The following is a 15,359-nucleotide window of genomic DNA, read 5'->3' on the forward strand; positions in this document are numbered from 1 at the left end:
GGTATACCTCCTGATGAAGCACCGGTGTTTTAGCCAGCAAATTGCAGTAGTTTCCTTCGCCTCTTACCCAGGCTTTTTCCATGCCAATCCTCCAGATATTGAAAGGGCGTCGGCAACTGTGCCTTTGCAAAACTCTTTGTCCTCGCGCCCGCGTTTCCGACTCAGGCCCTAATGAGCTGCTTTGAAAGCCGTGGCACAGCGTTCAGTCCGATCTCAGCTGCATGCGTTGCGCCGCGGCTGAAACGGAGTGGGCATTCTCTGTCTCGTTTCTTCGTGCGGCACCCGTGACCGGACGTTCTCTCCCGACAGCGATTCTTTACTTCCGAGTACCACACCGCTCCTTCTCGTATCGATCCTCGGCATCGCTAGTCAAGGTATTACGGCAACAGATAGACAGTAAGACTTCGAAACTCTGTTGCTTCAACCAACGGTATGGATTACGAGCGTTGGAAATGCTACGTCATTATTGCCGACCTGACAACTCACACGAAGATGCGAGGGTATTATCCACCATTAGTCTAGCGCTAATCTGTAGACTTCTTCCGCCAGACTAAGGGGCCGTCCCGTCCGCTTACCGTGTCGAATGAACCCGCGTGGTAACAATGGCACTGTCATGCTTCTTTCAGCAAGTGAGCTAACGCGCAAAATTACTAACTCATGGTCATGCGACAGCTGTATTCATCAAAGCTACCACGAATTCGGATTAACCAGGGTGCACGATTGTGGAAACTTGCCCGGATCCAGATATACTGTTACCTCCAGAAAGATGAACCATATGGTGCTAAGTACCCACTAAGACTGTCGAAGCACGTTCGATAGTCCTTGGCGATCCTCCTTTCTAGTCATACACCGGGCTCGAGCGACTGCCTCAGCAGAATCAGTTTCTGGGCAAACGCTGAGAGTGAGAGTATCTCACAGCATGCCGGGTCTTATCCGTGAGGCTCACCCGTCAATCTTGTCACCGAGCGATAGCTGTCAGTCGCTTCGCTTCGCGAGCTAGCTACTCACATCATATTTCGCCGCTCGGTGCCCACTTCTGATCTGGTGCACACGCCACACCGATGAATTCAGAAAACAAATCCTAACCTAACCAACGCTCTTGTAGCATCCGCTCGGCACGGCTTGCTCGTATCTAGCTCATCACTACAGATTGAATCACAGCCGAACTGGGCATTCCATATACTACCGATGAGCAGCCGATGATGGCTACATATGTAGCCATCTGCAAAGCTCATGACCTTAAGTCTCGTCGACCGACAACATGGAATATGTTCTAGCACCAGTAACCGCGACCGGCGAAATGAATCCGCGTCCTGCTCAAATAACCAACAGGGTACTTTCTACATGATGCAAGATACCCAAGAGGTACAGCCTCAACGCCAGGCGAAGTGATTTTCAACATCTTCGTCGCACAGCATCGGTCGAGGTACGTACCGCCAGCGAAATCTAGTCGCCTCCCTCACTCCTTTAGATGAGCCATCCGTTCCCACCTGCGTAGCAGGTCTGTGACACTGGATTCGGACCTAGTTGCATCGTGGGACAACGTTGCCTTGTAACCATCGTGAGAAATGACATCGCACCAATATCACAGCATCTTCGTTGAAGACTCGACTCAACCACGCCAGGCTCGACGCCAACCTGCAAGGAGAAATTCATAGTGCAGCGACACACCGAGCTGGTGGGTGTAGCGACACACCCGGGAGATGGTCCCCAGCCAGGCAACATGCACAGTAACGCCACAGAGCCGCATAAGGTCGGAAAGGTGGCCGTTGGTGGTCATCAGCCTTGCCCTCCGATTTCAGTCACACTGCAGGCGTCGCTTTTGTCTGCCTCGAGGAAATGTGTCTCAGGCAACTGCCGTGTCAACAGTCGCAGTGTCGTACAAGCCGCGGCTGTCTCTCGGGTGATGCTGCCGCGTGGGACGAGGTGATGTCAACACTTTCAGCCAGGACTTTGTGCTCGCTGACGCGAATTCATTCTGTGCTCCTTAGGCTGGTAGTCCTCCCTGACCCATCTCGCGAAGCTGATAGGCGTTGCTGTCCGCGCGCATTACTGATATTTGGGCGAACATCATACCCCCAAACTGCCGATATCAACTCATCAAAAGCTGGACGCGACGAAAACGAAGCTTGTCACACGCCATGCGAACGTTGCCGTAAGAGATTCTGGATACATGTTCTTCTTATGATGTATAAATGCATAGCAAACCGAGTGGGTACCGCACAGTGTATCACACACACACCCGAGATAACATACAGTAAAGTCCAAAACAGAGCATCGGTCACCGTCATAACGTCGCAAGCCTTCTCCTCAGCCCAACACGCTTATGCTTTTCACTCCACAACTTGTGAACAAAATGCCGAGGCCGCGACAAGCTCTCATGATCAAATTGGTTCCCACGCTGCACCCGCGCGCCTCTCGGCAACAACTAAAGCACAGCATCAGCCACAACAGCGCACCTACCAAAGTGTGCACCGGCGCCAAGGAAATAAGAAGAAAGGTCGGTAAGTAGTAGCGGTCAGGAATAACAGATATAGTTGATTCAAGCCGTACTGACCGTCTTCGTGATGCGGACCAATAGCACACCCTTGCTGATGACACCGTTTGAGTCGTAGAGATGCAGCAGGCGGAGGCCGGTCTGCAGGCGGTCGAGGCGGAAGCATGCCCAACCGGCCAAGTCATCCTTGCCGAAGCGCTCTTTGTCTATGACTTTGAATCTGAGACGAAGAGGTTAGCATGGACATGATCAGTCAAAGAATGAGATATCGAGCAATGGTGTGTCGTGAGGAAGCATCGCGCCCACGGCGAGTTGCGCGTAGCAAAACTATTTTCGCTGCGAATTGAAGCAATGGCGAGACGACCGATGGACGGAGGCCACAGCAGTATACCGCCTTGGTACTGCAGCTGTCCCATAGCTCAACGCTGAGTACCGATGCTTTGGATCAGACGCAGAGTCATGCGGCGTCATCGAAGAAACGACGAGGCGCTGGCGCTAGAACGGCGTGAACGGGAATAACGGCGATCTGCAGGCGCAGTGATCCCGACCCTCATTCAACAGCCGTGCCACGACTGCTCACTCGGAATCTCTGTTTCAATGTTCCTCGCGCGTATGTAGCGATATGATGCAGGGTTACCTAGTCAGACCTCATGACGACCTGCATGTGCCTGACACGTAGCCAAAGAAAAGAGATGAGACTCACCTGACAAATGTCAATTCCTCTGTAACACCAGGAACATTGACGAACTTGACCATTTCACCACCGAAATCGGGGTTCGTGGTCCTTGCTTTCTCGGTCTCCTTCTTCAGGTCGGGGTCGATGGTCTTCGTGCCTTTTCCGTCACCGGGCACATGTTCGGAGTTGCGCTCTTCGTGCGACTCAACATGCAGCTCGACCTTGACATAAGGCTTGAGATCCTTTGGATCGTCTTCGTCGGGCGGCAGAGGAATGTCTTGTCCTGCGAAGAACTCAATGCTCAAGTTCAGGTCGTGATGAGTTATCGCGGTCTTCTGTGTGGCTGCTTCGCTCGTACTGCGGTAGCCTTCTGGTTTGAGAACCCATCCGGCGGTACCTGCGAACATCGCTTCGTTCTGCATCATACCGCCGTCCCAGCGTTGCCAGTTCAGCGCTACTATTTGCACACCTGTGCGCCAGAAGATGGAAGGGTTCAAGTTTGTTGATGTCAACCGCGTGCCTTTGGGGTATGCGCGCATGAAGAAGTGTTTGTTGTGTTCGAAGAGTCGGACAGGGTCGTTCTCGTGAACTTCCATCAGTGTACCTTCTGACAAAGAGAACACGTGGGTAGGAACCTTTGCTTCTGGAGCATCGAGAGTTTTGTACGAGTATCCTCCTAAGTAAACACCCAATCGTGATAGCGCTTCAATAACCTTGGGTTTCGGCGCTGGAGGGTTGTTCTCGCCATCTGGTCCGGCTTCTTTAGAGTCGTCCGAAGCCGCAGACTCAGTGCTCATGGTATGTTGTAGCTGGGGCGCTGCAGCTGGCGCGGCAAGCGTTGTAGGTTGTGGTTCAGCCGCAGCTGGCTTCAGATGTCCACGCTTGACTTTCACCAAGATCTTGTTGTGCAGGTCCTTCAGTGTGGGTAGTTGAGCTTCGAGCAGACCCTGCGCTGGATCGAGAGGTAACTCAAGTAGCATGCCTTTCCAATACTCGTTCATAATCTCGACCATGATCTCCTGTTGCTCTGGACTAGCGTGTACTTCGAGACTGACGATCAAAGGCAGGTTCGACACAGCAAATGCGTAGTCCCTGATGATTACACACACCGCGCGAAACGTCATGTCTTTGGTCAAAGTGTAACCGTGGGTTACCTTAGGCTCGGCTCTCGATGCATAGGAAGCGGAATGCCAGGGCTGAACCTTGTTGGCGTCCTCGTGAGCAGGCTCTGATGCCTCTTGTTCTTCCTCCTCGGATTTGTCCTTGCTGCCAAACTTCTGGGCTAACCTTTGACGAATGCTTAGACCGGACTTTGATTTCTTCTTGTCTTTTCTCGCATCATTTGATCCTGGGTTGCCCCTCGCAGCTTCCTCGTCAGAGCTCGAGTCGGAAAGCTCGTCTCCGTCCCAGACATCGACCTCGACGCAGCGACATCCTCGCATCAGGACGTTCTTGTAGGCATCGATGCTGGCGTCGCTTGACAGCTGGTTGCCGGTAAGGTATGTGTTGTGGCTCGAGGAGATGAAGTAGTTGGAGATGGGATGCGACTCGTCGACTGGTTGCGCAGGCTTCAGGACGCTTGCTGAGCCCGACATGAAGTAGTTGGCGAAGTTGGAGAATGAGCCGTCGGCCAGAAGCTCAGCATTCTGTCCTGAGCATTCCTGCTCCTCGAACAGCCACTGCTGTTGCCCTTTCTTTGTCGTCAAGTCGTAGCGCGTTGTGATCTGGTCGTAGACTCTCTTGAGGTGTTGCGTAAGGAGTGGTGACAAGGCATCGACCTTGCGAGCTGCAACAGAGGCGGATGCTGTGCCACCGCCTGCTTGAAGCTGTGGGTTGTCGACCTTGGGCGTACCCAGCTTGCTGTCTTTCTTGCTGTCTTTGTCGGGCGACATCTTGTGTGGATGCTACGAACACAGCGGGGTCGAAGGGAGAATAAAGTCAGGAGGGGCGGCGAGAGGGTTTATAGGCGGCAGCAAAGTGCAGAGTGGCAGCGGTGAATGATCCTGGACGCGTATGCGTGCCTGAGTAATGGCTGAATCCAGGCAGCTCAGCTGGCTCTGAGGTGTCAGTATCTCCTTCCAAATTGCGCAATTGATTGATGGGCGAGTATAGTTAAGATACATGCAATACGCACCAAAGATATGCGCAACTCAGTTTCGCGACTACAAAGCCTTTGTGGAGTGGTAGCGGGATCTAATTGTGAAGGTATGAGGGGTGCGGGCCGCGACGTTGACGCGGGCGCAATAGCCTCATGGTCAGCTCGTGCCTGCCTTGGCTTGCCGCATCGGCGTTTGATCATCCAATTGGTGGAGCACGCTCATCGCTAATACCTGCTGGAAATTGACACGCAACTTCCGACGTTTGCTGCATGCGCAAGTTGAATGAATGGGGGCTGCCCTGTTTGCGGCGCTGAGTGAAAAGGGTCTAGCTTTGACATGTGCGTCCGCAGCCTCGCCAAGCCCACCGACGTCACTCAGGGTCCAGCATGGCCAAAGATATCATCGTTCGATGAGCACTGACATTCTTGACGTAAATCACATTCACAATGGTCAAGTCACGGAAAGAAGCAGAGAGCGAAGTCCGATCTTGGGGTTTCGACCATGTGTTCACGTGGACCGATAGCCCGTGAGTACACCATCGCTCTACTACATTGAATGTAGACTAACTTCCTCATAGCAATGCGCACTACTCGCCACACAAACACAGCGGGAAAACGACACATCTCGTACTCAATGGCTCTATAACGTACACATACCCTGATGACCCCGACGCGAAAAAGGAAACAATAGGACCCGGCGCTAGATGGGATGTTGATGCGAACAAGGTGCACGAAGTATGGGTAGGGAACCAAGGTTGTACATATGTCATTGGAGAATGAACTATCGGAGCACTGCGCCCATGCCTGTTCAGCATCGCTTAGCCCAAGAACCCATGCTGTCCCAAGTATTTGATAGCGTCGAGTGCCAATTGGTCTGCCTTGACCAGCTCCTGCTCTACCATGCGCTCGTACAATCCCTGTAGTTTTGTTTCCTTTGGAGGATGCTGGAATTTGCATTTACGGAGATAAGGGCACTTCCCGTTGCGCTTCCAGTTGGTGCACACACTCGTTTCCTTCTTTGCGGCGACTGGTGCCCGCGGGGGAGGGGGAACTCGAATGACTGGTGGAGCAATCTTTGAAGATGTGGGTTCTGGCGCTTCGTCGCTGTCGTCTGACTGGGACTCCTCTTCCTCTTCATCTTCCTCTTCTTCGGAACTTGATACCACAGATGACTCTGATAACACTGAACTTTCAGCCTCAGACTCCGTCTCGCTCTCGTATCCTAAACCCAGATCCACCACGCTCAGCGCAGATTGCTTCTTTATCATGCTCTCGTGAAGTTTCTTCCGCAAAGCCGCGAGCTCTTCTTGCCTGCGGTTCTCGGCATCCCGTTTTGCGCCGTCTTCCTTCTTGGTCGTATTCTCCTGCCTCCTTTCGCGAGGCTTCGGTTGTTGAATCTGGTCGTCGACGTGGTGCTCCCTCGGGGGCTTGCCGCTCACTCTGCGCAAAAAGTCGATCTCGGCTGCCCGTTTCCTCGCGGCTTCCTCTGCCTTCTCCACGATCCTCTTTTGTGTCGGAAAGTTTCTTCTCCTGTCCTTGATCCATGCAGCGACCTCGGCTCCTGTTTGAATACTGATCATCTCTCCTCCATGCTCGAACGCGAAGCCTCCGCCCTTGAGCTTCTCCGTATATGCGGCCTCCTCGTCAATGTCTTCTTCATCACTACTCTCATCGGGAACAGGCTGCTTCGAGAGTCCGAGATTGACCTTGCGCTTCTTATTGTCCGGTCGCACCACGGGAGGTGGAGGCAGGGAGAAGCCGAAGCTGGGCACCTGTGGGGGTACGGCGGCCTTGGCCCTCGGTGGTTTCGAACTTGGCTGCGGTGTGTTCCGCTGCTGTTGTGCGTTGCTATTCCGGTCGTTCAACTTTCTCTTTTGCCCTGCATGTTGAGGCGGCGAATATTGAGGGCTCGGTTGGTACTGATGGGACTGTGGTGACTGGGGAAAGGGGACGTTGCCTGTGCTTGTCATGTGGTTGGCGTACGCTGCCATGGACTGTACACCGGCCGGTGTCGACATGTATGACATGACCTGGGCGAGAGCGTTGGGGTCGTATTGCTGCTGTGTCGCGCCATATGTTTGCGCGCCGCCGGCGAAGGACGAACTATTGTAGCCATTCGGAGAGGCAGTGTTGGGCAGCGCATTCGTCTGATGTTGTGCGTTGCCGGCATTGTAACCTCCCCTGTTATTTGCGCCGCCTCTGTTGTTCTGATAGCCTCCTCGCTGGCCTCCTCTGCCGCGCGCATCTCCGCGACCGCGACTCTGCCCATGACCACCTCTTGGATTGCCTCCAGAGCTATTGAAGCCCCCTCCACGGTTTTGATTGCCGCCTCTCCCGCGACCCCTATCACCGCCTCCTCGGGCAGGGCCGCCCCGTTGACTCGCGTATGGTTGCTCGCCGGATGTAGCCTTCGGCGGCGGCGGAGGCGGAGGAGGAAATCTGAAGGACGACATTATTGTGGTTGAGGAATCGTGACGCGCGCGAGTAGAAGTGCTAAGACATTAGGTATAATAGTTACAAGAATCGAATGATGGTAGGGTGGGAATCGCGAAAACGCTGGGAAGGCCGTTGCAGGACATGCGACGCGCCTCGGGAGTCCGCAAATCCCAAAAGTTCCTTATCGATACCACTAGCGCGGCGCTAGTGGTCACCCAGAGGACTCTCACCATCAACTCCATTGTCTATATCCACCATGTCCAGGTAGCGACCGGTTCTCTGCTCTTATACCCATGAAGCCTCCAAAGTTGCGACCATGTTCATACTTGTAAGTTGCTCCCAGTTCCAGCGTTTCCTTTATCACATACGCGCTGTCGCGCTGCGCGACGGAAAATTTGAGCGGAAGAGAAGGATAGACTATGACTGCAGTTACGCGTGATACTTAGTCGCTCATGATCGAGACATACATACTCTTTGAGTGTTGTACTGATATTCGCGCAGACCACGATTCAAGACTTGATACAAATCAAGCCGCAGGACTTCGAGAAGCCTAGCGCACAAGCTATCAAAGATGTAGTCAACGACAAGTACAGCAACAGGATCGTTCCTGGCATTGGCCTTTGTCTCTGCATGTGGGATCTCATTTCAGCTACCGAAGGTCTGATCGGTCACGGGACTGGACTTGTCAATGTCAACAGTCAGTAATCTCGCGCCGTTTTCAAGCTGTTCACTCACACTAGTCACAGTCGAATTCCGCATGACCGTCTTTCGCCCATTCCGTGGAGAAATCATCTACGGACGGATCAAGTCATCCAACGAAGAAGGCATCATTCTTGACCTGGAATTCACGTCGGAAGTCTTCGTTCCCTACCAAAATCTACCAGAGAACTCGTCCTTCTCTAAAGCTGAGATGGTGTGGATCTGGAACTCTGAAGGCACAGAACTCTTCTTCGATAAGGGCGAGCCAGTTCTGTTCAGGGTAGAGCATGAGGAGTGGTATGATCAACGGCCGACCATTATAGAAAAGGATGAGAAGGGCGAGATCATCGAGGAGAGACCGACGGCCTGGAAGATAATAGTAAGTTGTGTGCTATTTGGGGTTGATATAATGTCTAACGTGAGTTCTAGGGCTCCATGGCTCAACCCGGTCTTGGTCCGACTCTTTGGTGGGCCGAAGGCGGAGAGGAAGAAGAGGGTGAGGAAGGTGATGTCGACATGGAGGGCGCCGAAGAATGATGAGTGCCAGCCAACGCACTCATGCCACTTCCCGAGATACCCAATCACAACGCACACTCACCTCAACCCGTCGGTTGCCTTGCATATCACATCACTAGTGTCCAGGCAGAGCTTCGCGGTGCGCGTCATTACTACCATCATCATCTCATTTCCTGAACCCTCTGAATGTTTGTTGACTTTTGGTTTGCTTTGACTGGTTGAACTTGTCTGCTAGATAAATCCCGACGCTGTAACCTACGCAAGATAGCCACCTCCTCAGCCAATTCAGCGATCGTCAGCACGGATGGCGACCTTCAACCATGACAAAATGTGTGTGTACTACATGGCTCTCAAAGACAAATACCATCTACCGGATGCTTCACGAAACTCCCCTGGTATGACAGTGGATGCCGAGCTCCTGGAAGCCAGAGGATCTGCACTGTTCAATGCGATCCAATTGTGTACGGCAATCTCACACGGCTGCACCGCTGATTCGGTGAGGAAATATCTGGAGCACTATCGCAACGACAAGGAGGAAGTCCAGGAAATAGTCGATCAGGCTACGCCCGTCCTCTACTACGCCATTGGAAGGAACTCGCCTGAGCTGGTCAACGTCCTTCTAGATTATGGTTTCAATCCAGAGGGTTGCACTGACGCGACGCACTTCATTCCGGCGCTTGCTTTTGCGGTCATCCATGGTCATATCTACCTACATGATACGACCACGATCGTAAAGCTATTACTTGCGGGTGGCGCTGATCCCAAGACAATTCCTCAGGACATGTGGCAGAACTACCTGCGGAAACCTCCGGAGACCTGGTCATCTCAGGAAAACGAAAAGGCTTCGCCCCTTACGTGGTGCGACCCGTCTACCCGAGCCATTCTGGCACGCGGCCTCAATCTCACCCAGCGTTATTATCTTCACCGAGCCAGTTTGATCCAGCCATTCGAAGTCAGAGAATTACAAGCCGCCAAACTCTTACAGGTGCATGGTCTTCTAAAGCTCCCCTATCATATCGTCGGCCAACTTCCTGTGCTTCACGACTTGCAGCAGCGGATATTCAACCAGATAGCCGCAAACCAAGATGGTCCAAAGCCTTTCGTTATGGTGTTTGCTGGCCCTCCAGGACACGGGAAGACTGAGCTCGCTGACAGGTTGGGAGATCTGCTACGTGTCAAATCCGAAACGATCTCATGTTCGCAAATGCACTCCGACATTGAGCTCCTGGGCTCGAAAGAAGCCTATCAACGCTCATCGCAGGGCTCCAGGCTCAATAATCTCCTGTCAGATAACACTGGCAAATGTACGGTGGTCTTCCTCGATGAGTTCGATAAGACGTCGCAAGAAGTCTGTGACGCGATTCTAGACACTACGGAAGGTGAGAATATTTCCCTTTCATCTTAACGTATACCTTTCAGCTGACACAAGAGGCAGGTAGATATGTAGACCGAAAGAACAATCGTAAGGTCGACTGTTGCAAGACTATCTGGGTACTAGCGAGCAACTTGGGTCAAGCGGAGATCAAGTCGTACTACGAACGAAAACTCAAGCACCTGACAGACGAGGAGAAGCAGGGCGCCAATCTAGCGCCCCTCGTGCGCAATCTCAAGGATATCTTCGAAGGCCGCTGGGGAGTATGATTTCTAACCTTGATCACCAAGACAACAAATGGCTAACGTGAACAGGACGCATTCGCATCTCGCATCAACAGAATCGTCCCGTTCTTCCCCTTCTCGCATGGTGAGGCAGCCGTCGTAACGCACAAATTTCTCCTCGACGACGCGGCGAAGGTTCGCAAGAATATTGATCTGCGCCCAGAAGTCCTACGGCACATGGGCCACTGCCACATCAGCTAACAAGACGACGGCAAGCTCTGTGGTCACTTGGCTAAGCGAGGATACAGGGTCAAGTCCGGAGCCCGGGGGCTGAGGAACGAGGCGCAAGATGTGCAGATCTTGGCCCGGAAGACGTACAACGCCCTCCCTGGTCTTGTAACCGAGTCGATAAATGAAGGTCCGTTGGAGAAGCTTGAGGTTAAACTGATGCAAGATGGAGACGAGTATGAGGTTGGAGTGTTTAAGAACCGGGACGATTGAGATGCTGGAGAGTGTGCACGCTGCTTGACGATGGAGTCATTTCGAATCAGGTCTATTGTTCGCTGTCTGGTATCAGGGGACGATTGTTCGCTCTAGTCACGTCAACTATCAATGCTATCAAGTAGATCCAACATATGTTTCTGACGTCTCATCCTCGCCGATGATGTGTTGACCGATGACTGTGGCGTATGCGACGATAGTGGCCGTTCATGACTATGGCTTGCTTGTGGCGCGAGTGGAGCGACATATGTTGCAGTGCTGCTCACTGGTGGTCGTGGGCTTGAAGAGACAGACGACACAGACCAAGGCCTACCAGTCTCAGCCTGATCTCGTGTGGCCAGAGAATGATGTGTGCGAGAGGAGACGGAATCAAGCTCGAATCTCGGCGGCGCGACTGATGTTTCGTTGGCGGTAGCGGTCGGCTCGCTGACCGTATGCGAGATGACGGGTCTGCGCGTTGAGATAGCCGGTAATTCTGAAGCAAATGTTGTGTTATATGTTTGGCTCGCAGGTAACTCATAGTTGGACGTTCGCGAGCTGAGCCGTAGACTATGTCTCGAAGTATGAGCTGGTTCGCTACCTGGCAGCTCTACTGCCAGATTCACATCCCCCAACAACTCCGATAATGTCTCCATCTTCTTGTCTTGGACGACGTGGGGTCTTGGGGCTAGAGTTGGCGCGGTCGGATGAAACGCATACGGGTTTACTGGCCCGTCCGAGTTTGTGCCACTCATGAAATTGTTGCCCGCCAGTTCTGCTGGCGCTTGATACCTCTCTGGATACGTATAGGCCCATGTGTCTTTTCCGACTGACTGTGTGTTATGCGCGTCATCACGTACTTCACTCAGCGATGACCGCGAGCTTCTATGGATCGGCTGATCAACACTAAGATGACGCTTGGTATCTTCGAGCGATGTTTCCAGGCGGGGACTGCGCTGTTCAGCCGATGTATATGTAGGGGGCGGACTGCTTGGTAGGCTGGGAGGCGATTGATATCGCGAGTTGTATGGCTTATAGTCTCGGTGGTCTGGCATTACTTGCATTTGTCCACACAACGACCGTAGAGTGGACTTCACCGCATCCGTGGTCGATGTGTCCTGTGTGTATGGTGCCTCGGTAAAGAACGACTTCTGGTTCGCTGACCACGGAGTGTTGTTGGCAGGGTAAGATGTCGTTCGATTGCTGTCCCCCAAGAAGACCTTCGGTGAGCCATCACCCAGTCGAGCGTGGCCGGTTGATCTTCTGTGCCGCGACACGATGTCATCAAAGTAGGTGGTATCTTGATACGTTGGAAGCGCCCCAGTACTGGGAAGGTCCTCCAAGCGATTAAGAAAGCTGAGTACATTCGACAACTGTTGATGGCATACCATGAGTTCGCTCTTGCGGTCCGCTAGTCGTTCTCGATCTTTGAGAATGTGTCGAAGTTTCTGAGATTGGTCTGAGACATCGTGATGCTGCTCGACGCTGCTGCAGTCCACCCATCTGCCAATCTCCTCCAAGGCGGAGGTGGTGTTCTCGATAGAACTCCGTATCCAAGGGAGTCTTTCAGGTGTGTTTGCGAGTTTTGTGCGTACCGAGCTAACGGCGACCAAACGCTCGACCTCGGACAGGTCGTTACGAACGATTCGTATCGTTCGCAAGAAGATTTCGCTCTCGCTTCCTATGTCTGCGCTACGTATCGCAAGATCAGCGAACTGAAACGCCTTGCTGACACTGGCGGATCTCGTGGGTATACCTGTTACATAGTAAGCTCTGTGCTGCGCTCTGATCGTACGGCATACATGCCTATGAGTCCGCTCATATTATAAGATGCCGATCAGTTCAAGCAGGAACGGAGAAGCTTCTCAGTGACGGTTGATGCTCATGATGAAACAGAGATGCAGGTCGTGAAGAACATGTTCACGAGCATGACAGCTGCCGGTGGGCGGCTCATAGACCCCCAACACTCTGTAAGCAGCGAAAGAACCAACAAGGCTGAACATGCGGGTACTGGAATACCCCTCATGCTGTGTTGCCGTGCTTCGAGAACCGATCTGCAACTCAGTGCTTCTTTCCACGGGCTGAGCTCATGCGTCTGTGCCTAAACATAGGGTCATTACTCCGCGGGCCATGATGCCGGGCCTTTCCAGATCATCGAACCCATCGACCTATGTATATCTCACAACCAGGTGTCTGCTGCGTGTGTCGCGGTGGCGAGTCGCAGATTGGACGGAGCAGAAAGGGACGCTCCTTCTCCGCGCCGGTGGCACTGGCGCTAAGACACATGGAGTTTAGTGCAAAAGCAAGCATCAACTTCGCTCTTCAGCCTCGTCCCTTCCTCCTGTGCGTCTCCGCCCGCACCCATCGCCATGTCCTACACGCATCTCAGCTGATCAACGGTTGCATTGCATACTGCATAAACTATCGATGAAACGCCATTTTCGCCCCACCACACCTCATCCTCATGCCGCAATCTCCTTTTCCAGCAGCACGCGTGACGGCACCAGCACCTGCCCCTGGTCTCCGATTATCTGTAGCAATGCTGGGAACACTGCCAACCCCCCATGTTCGCTAGAAAACCCAAAACGAAATACCCCGGGCTGCGCAAAGAGCAGAAAGGCGAAGTTTGCCGACCGCGCAAGAATCATGTCCAGATTCTTGCTGCGCTGAGCTTCCAAGCCACTCTGCACAAAGGGCGCCACGATGGCGTCCAGGTCTGCAGTCGCACTGGCGAATCTGTGGAATCGCTCCTGCGTATCCTGGCCAACTTGACCATGCAGGAGAGCTCCAGTCATAGCCTTCCATTTGCTGTACATGGCTGATTGCGCTGAGTTGTGGAGTTAGCTTCCCATTATAGACTTCCGGAGGCTGAGATGAACATACCGGCGTTTTTACCATCTCGTCCAGGAACAGCTGAGGCGAGCGGCGCAAGCTCTCCCGGAAGCAAGCTCTCAACGCGTTCTCCGGTGCATCTCGAGAGCACACTCCAGGCTACAATGAGGCGAAGCGTTTCGGCTCGGGTTGAGATGTTCGAGAGCATACTTGCGAGTACGGAAGAGCTTGTGCCGGTCGCAATCGCCAGCTCCCTCATGCTTGCCTGGTTGATGCTGGCTGCTGGGACCGGAGAAACATGATAAAACTCTCGAACATGGTTCTTGATATTGTCCCGTATGTTCAAGACTGCGCCAGTGATAGCGTCGTCTGCTACAGGCTGAGGTAGCATGTCGTCGATGTTCGAAGCATAAGCGCTGGTAGCGACTGTCGGGCCCTTCTCTACTTGCCCAGCAGCGCCATAATTGTGAGCATGAGGGGTGAGATGAGTTGGTGCTGGAATGTATCGCTTCTTCTTCTGACGGCGTAACAGGAAGAAGAACACAGCGCCAGCGATCAACAAGCCGACGAGAAACATTCCGATAGCCACTCCGGCCACCGTACCACCAGACAGCCCGTCGGTTGCTCGTTGCGTGTTCGTGGAAGGGTTGCCGTTTGCAATCGTACCATTGCTGCTCGGTGATGGACTAGCAGTTTTGGATATAACTACGGACTGAGATTGGCTTGCTTCTTCACTGCGTGAGCCAGTTGCCAGCGCTGCGCTTGAAGAACAATTCGGGGCACAGTTCGTTTGATTCGCAGCCGGGTCTGGGATTAAAGTTCCGGCAGGTGGCAGCACCGTAGCCGGGTCACCGACTGGTGGTGGTGGCGGTGATGCTGAAGCCGCTGGATCTGTGACTGCTGTAGCAGCCGGTTCTGTTACTGCGGGTATGGAAGCTGATGATGCTACAGACATTTGCGGAGTCTCTGCGACTTGCCTCCACACAAACTTCATTTTGGCGCCAACACCCTCGAGAATTAACAAGTGAACAGAAATAAGAAGAAATCGAGACAGCATTCTCTGATTGAGCTCGCGATGCCGTGATATAGGCTGTTCATACCTTGATTCGCTAGCTCAGCCCGATCAGAAATTATGCAGGCTTCAGCTGTACAACAGTAACGCAGGCTGCAAAGCTCTGACCACATTACTTTTTCGCCGGAAATGGCAAATGTTGACGAGGCTGGTACCAGCAACATGGTGTTGAGCTCTATGGTGTGGGGTCCGAATGCATTGTTGCCGAACGGTCATCAGCACAAGCCTGCGTGGCGTGTTACCATTGTACATCGGTCTGTCTCGCCGAATCAACATCGTGTAACACCGCCGCAAATATATTGGCATCGCAGCAGACCCCACGTTGTACTTTTTTTGGAGAGCGGTCTCGACCTGTTGGCAAGAATGAAGTGTGAGGCTGAGCCAAGTATGGCTTTCTAGTGGCTGGACAGAGAAGACTGGCACATCTCAGCCTTGCCATATCGTACACTGGAGATCA

The 15,359-nt window shown here is 53.1% G+C and overlaps 6 protein-coding genes across 6 annotated transcripts; 3 read left to right on the top strand and 3 right to left on the bottom strand.

Moving 5' to 3' along the window:
• Nucleotides 1-2,542: 2,542 nt before the first annotated feature.
• J4E93_004741 (uncharacterized protein) lies at nt 2,543-5,065 on the bottom strand (the record flags this gene model as incomplete). The annotated part of the gene is made up of 2 exons (XM_049342668.1): nt 2,543-2,717; nt 3,201-5,065. 2 exons carry the CDS (start codon nt 5,063-5,065, stop codon nt 2,543-2,545), a joined length of 2,040 nt encoding a protein of 679 aa, XP_049200820.1.
• A 653-nt stretch (nt 5,066-5,718) lies between these two features.
• J4E93_004742 (uncharacterized protein) lies at nt 5,719-6,051 on the top strand (the record flags this gene model as incomplete). Its single annotated transcript, XM_049342669.1, has 2 exons — nt 5,719-5,798; nt 5,850-6,051. 2 exons carry the CDS (start codon nt 5,719-5,721, stop codon nt 6,049-6,051), a joined length of 282 nt encoding a protein of 93 aa, XP_049200821.1.
• A 38-nt stretch (nt 6,052-6,089) lies between these two features.
• J4E93_004743 (uncharacterized protein) lies at nt 6,090-7,724 on the bottom strand (the record flags this gene model as incomplete). The annotated part of the gene is made up of 1 exon (XM_049342670.1): nt 6,090-7,724. The coding sequence occupies one exon, from the start codon at nt 7,722-7,724 to the stop codon at nt 6,090-6,092; it is 1,635 nt and encodes a 544-aa protein (XP_049200822.1).
• Nucleotides 7,725-8,023: 299 nt separating this feature from the next.
• J4E93_004744 (uncharacterized protein) lies at nt 8,024-8,943 on the top strand (the record flags this gene model as incomplete). Its single annotated transcript, XM_049342671.1, has 4 exons — nt 8,024-8,035; nt 8,209-8,404; nt 8,454-8,785; nt 8,836-8,943. 4 exons carry the CDS (start codon nt 8,024-8,026, stop codon nt 8,941-8,943), a joined length of 648 nt encoding a protein of 215 aa, XP_049200823.1.
• Nucleotides 8,944-9,250: 307 nt separating this feature from the next.
• J4E93_004745 (uncharacterized protein) lies at nt 9,251-10,779 on the top strand (the record flags this gene model as incomplete). The annotated part of the gene is made up of 3 exons (XM_049342672.1): nt 9,251-10,301; nt 10,370-10,557; nt 10,609-10,779. 3 exons carry the CDS (start codon nt 9,251-9,253, stop codon nt 10,777-10,779), a joined length of 1,410 nt encoding a protein of 469 aa, XP_049200824.1.
• A 3,070-nt stretch (nt 10,780-13,849) lies between these two features.
• Nucleotides 13,850-14,824, bottom strand: J4E93_004746 (uncharacterized protein; the record flags this gene model as incomplete). The annotated part of the gene is made up of 1 exon (XM_049342673.1): nt 13,850-14,824. One exon carries the CDS (start codon nt 14,822-14,824, stop codon nt 13,850-13,852), a length of 975 nt encoding a protein of 324 aa, XP_049200825.1.
• Nucleotides 14,825-15,359: the final 535 nt, after the last annotated feature.

The sequence above is a fragment of the Alternaria ventricosa genome (genome assembly GCF_023758065.1).
Source record: "Alternaria ventricosa strain BMP 2768 chromosome Unknown scaffold_6, whole genome shotgun sequence".
In the NCBI taxonomy this organism is placed as follows: domain Eukaryota; kingdom Fungi; phylum Ascomycota; class Dothideomycetes; order Pleosporales; family Pleosporaceae; genus Alternaria; species Alternaria ventricosa.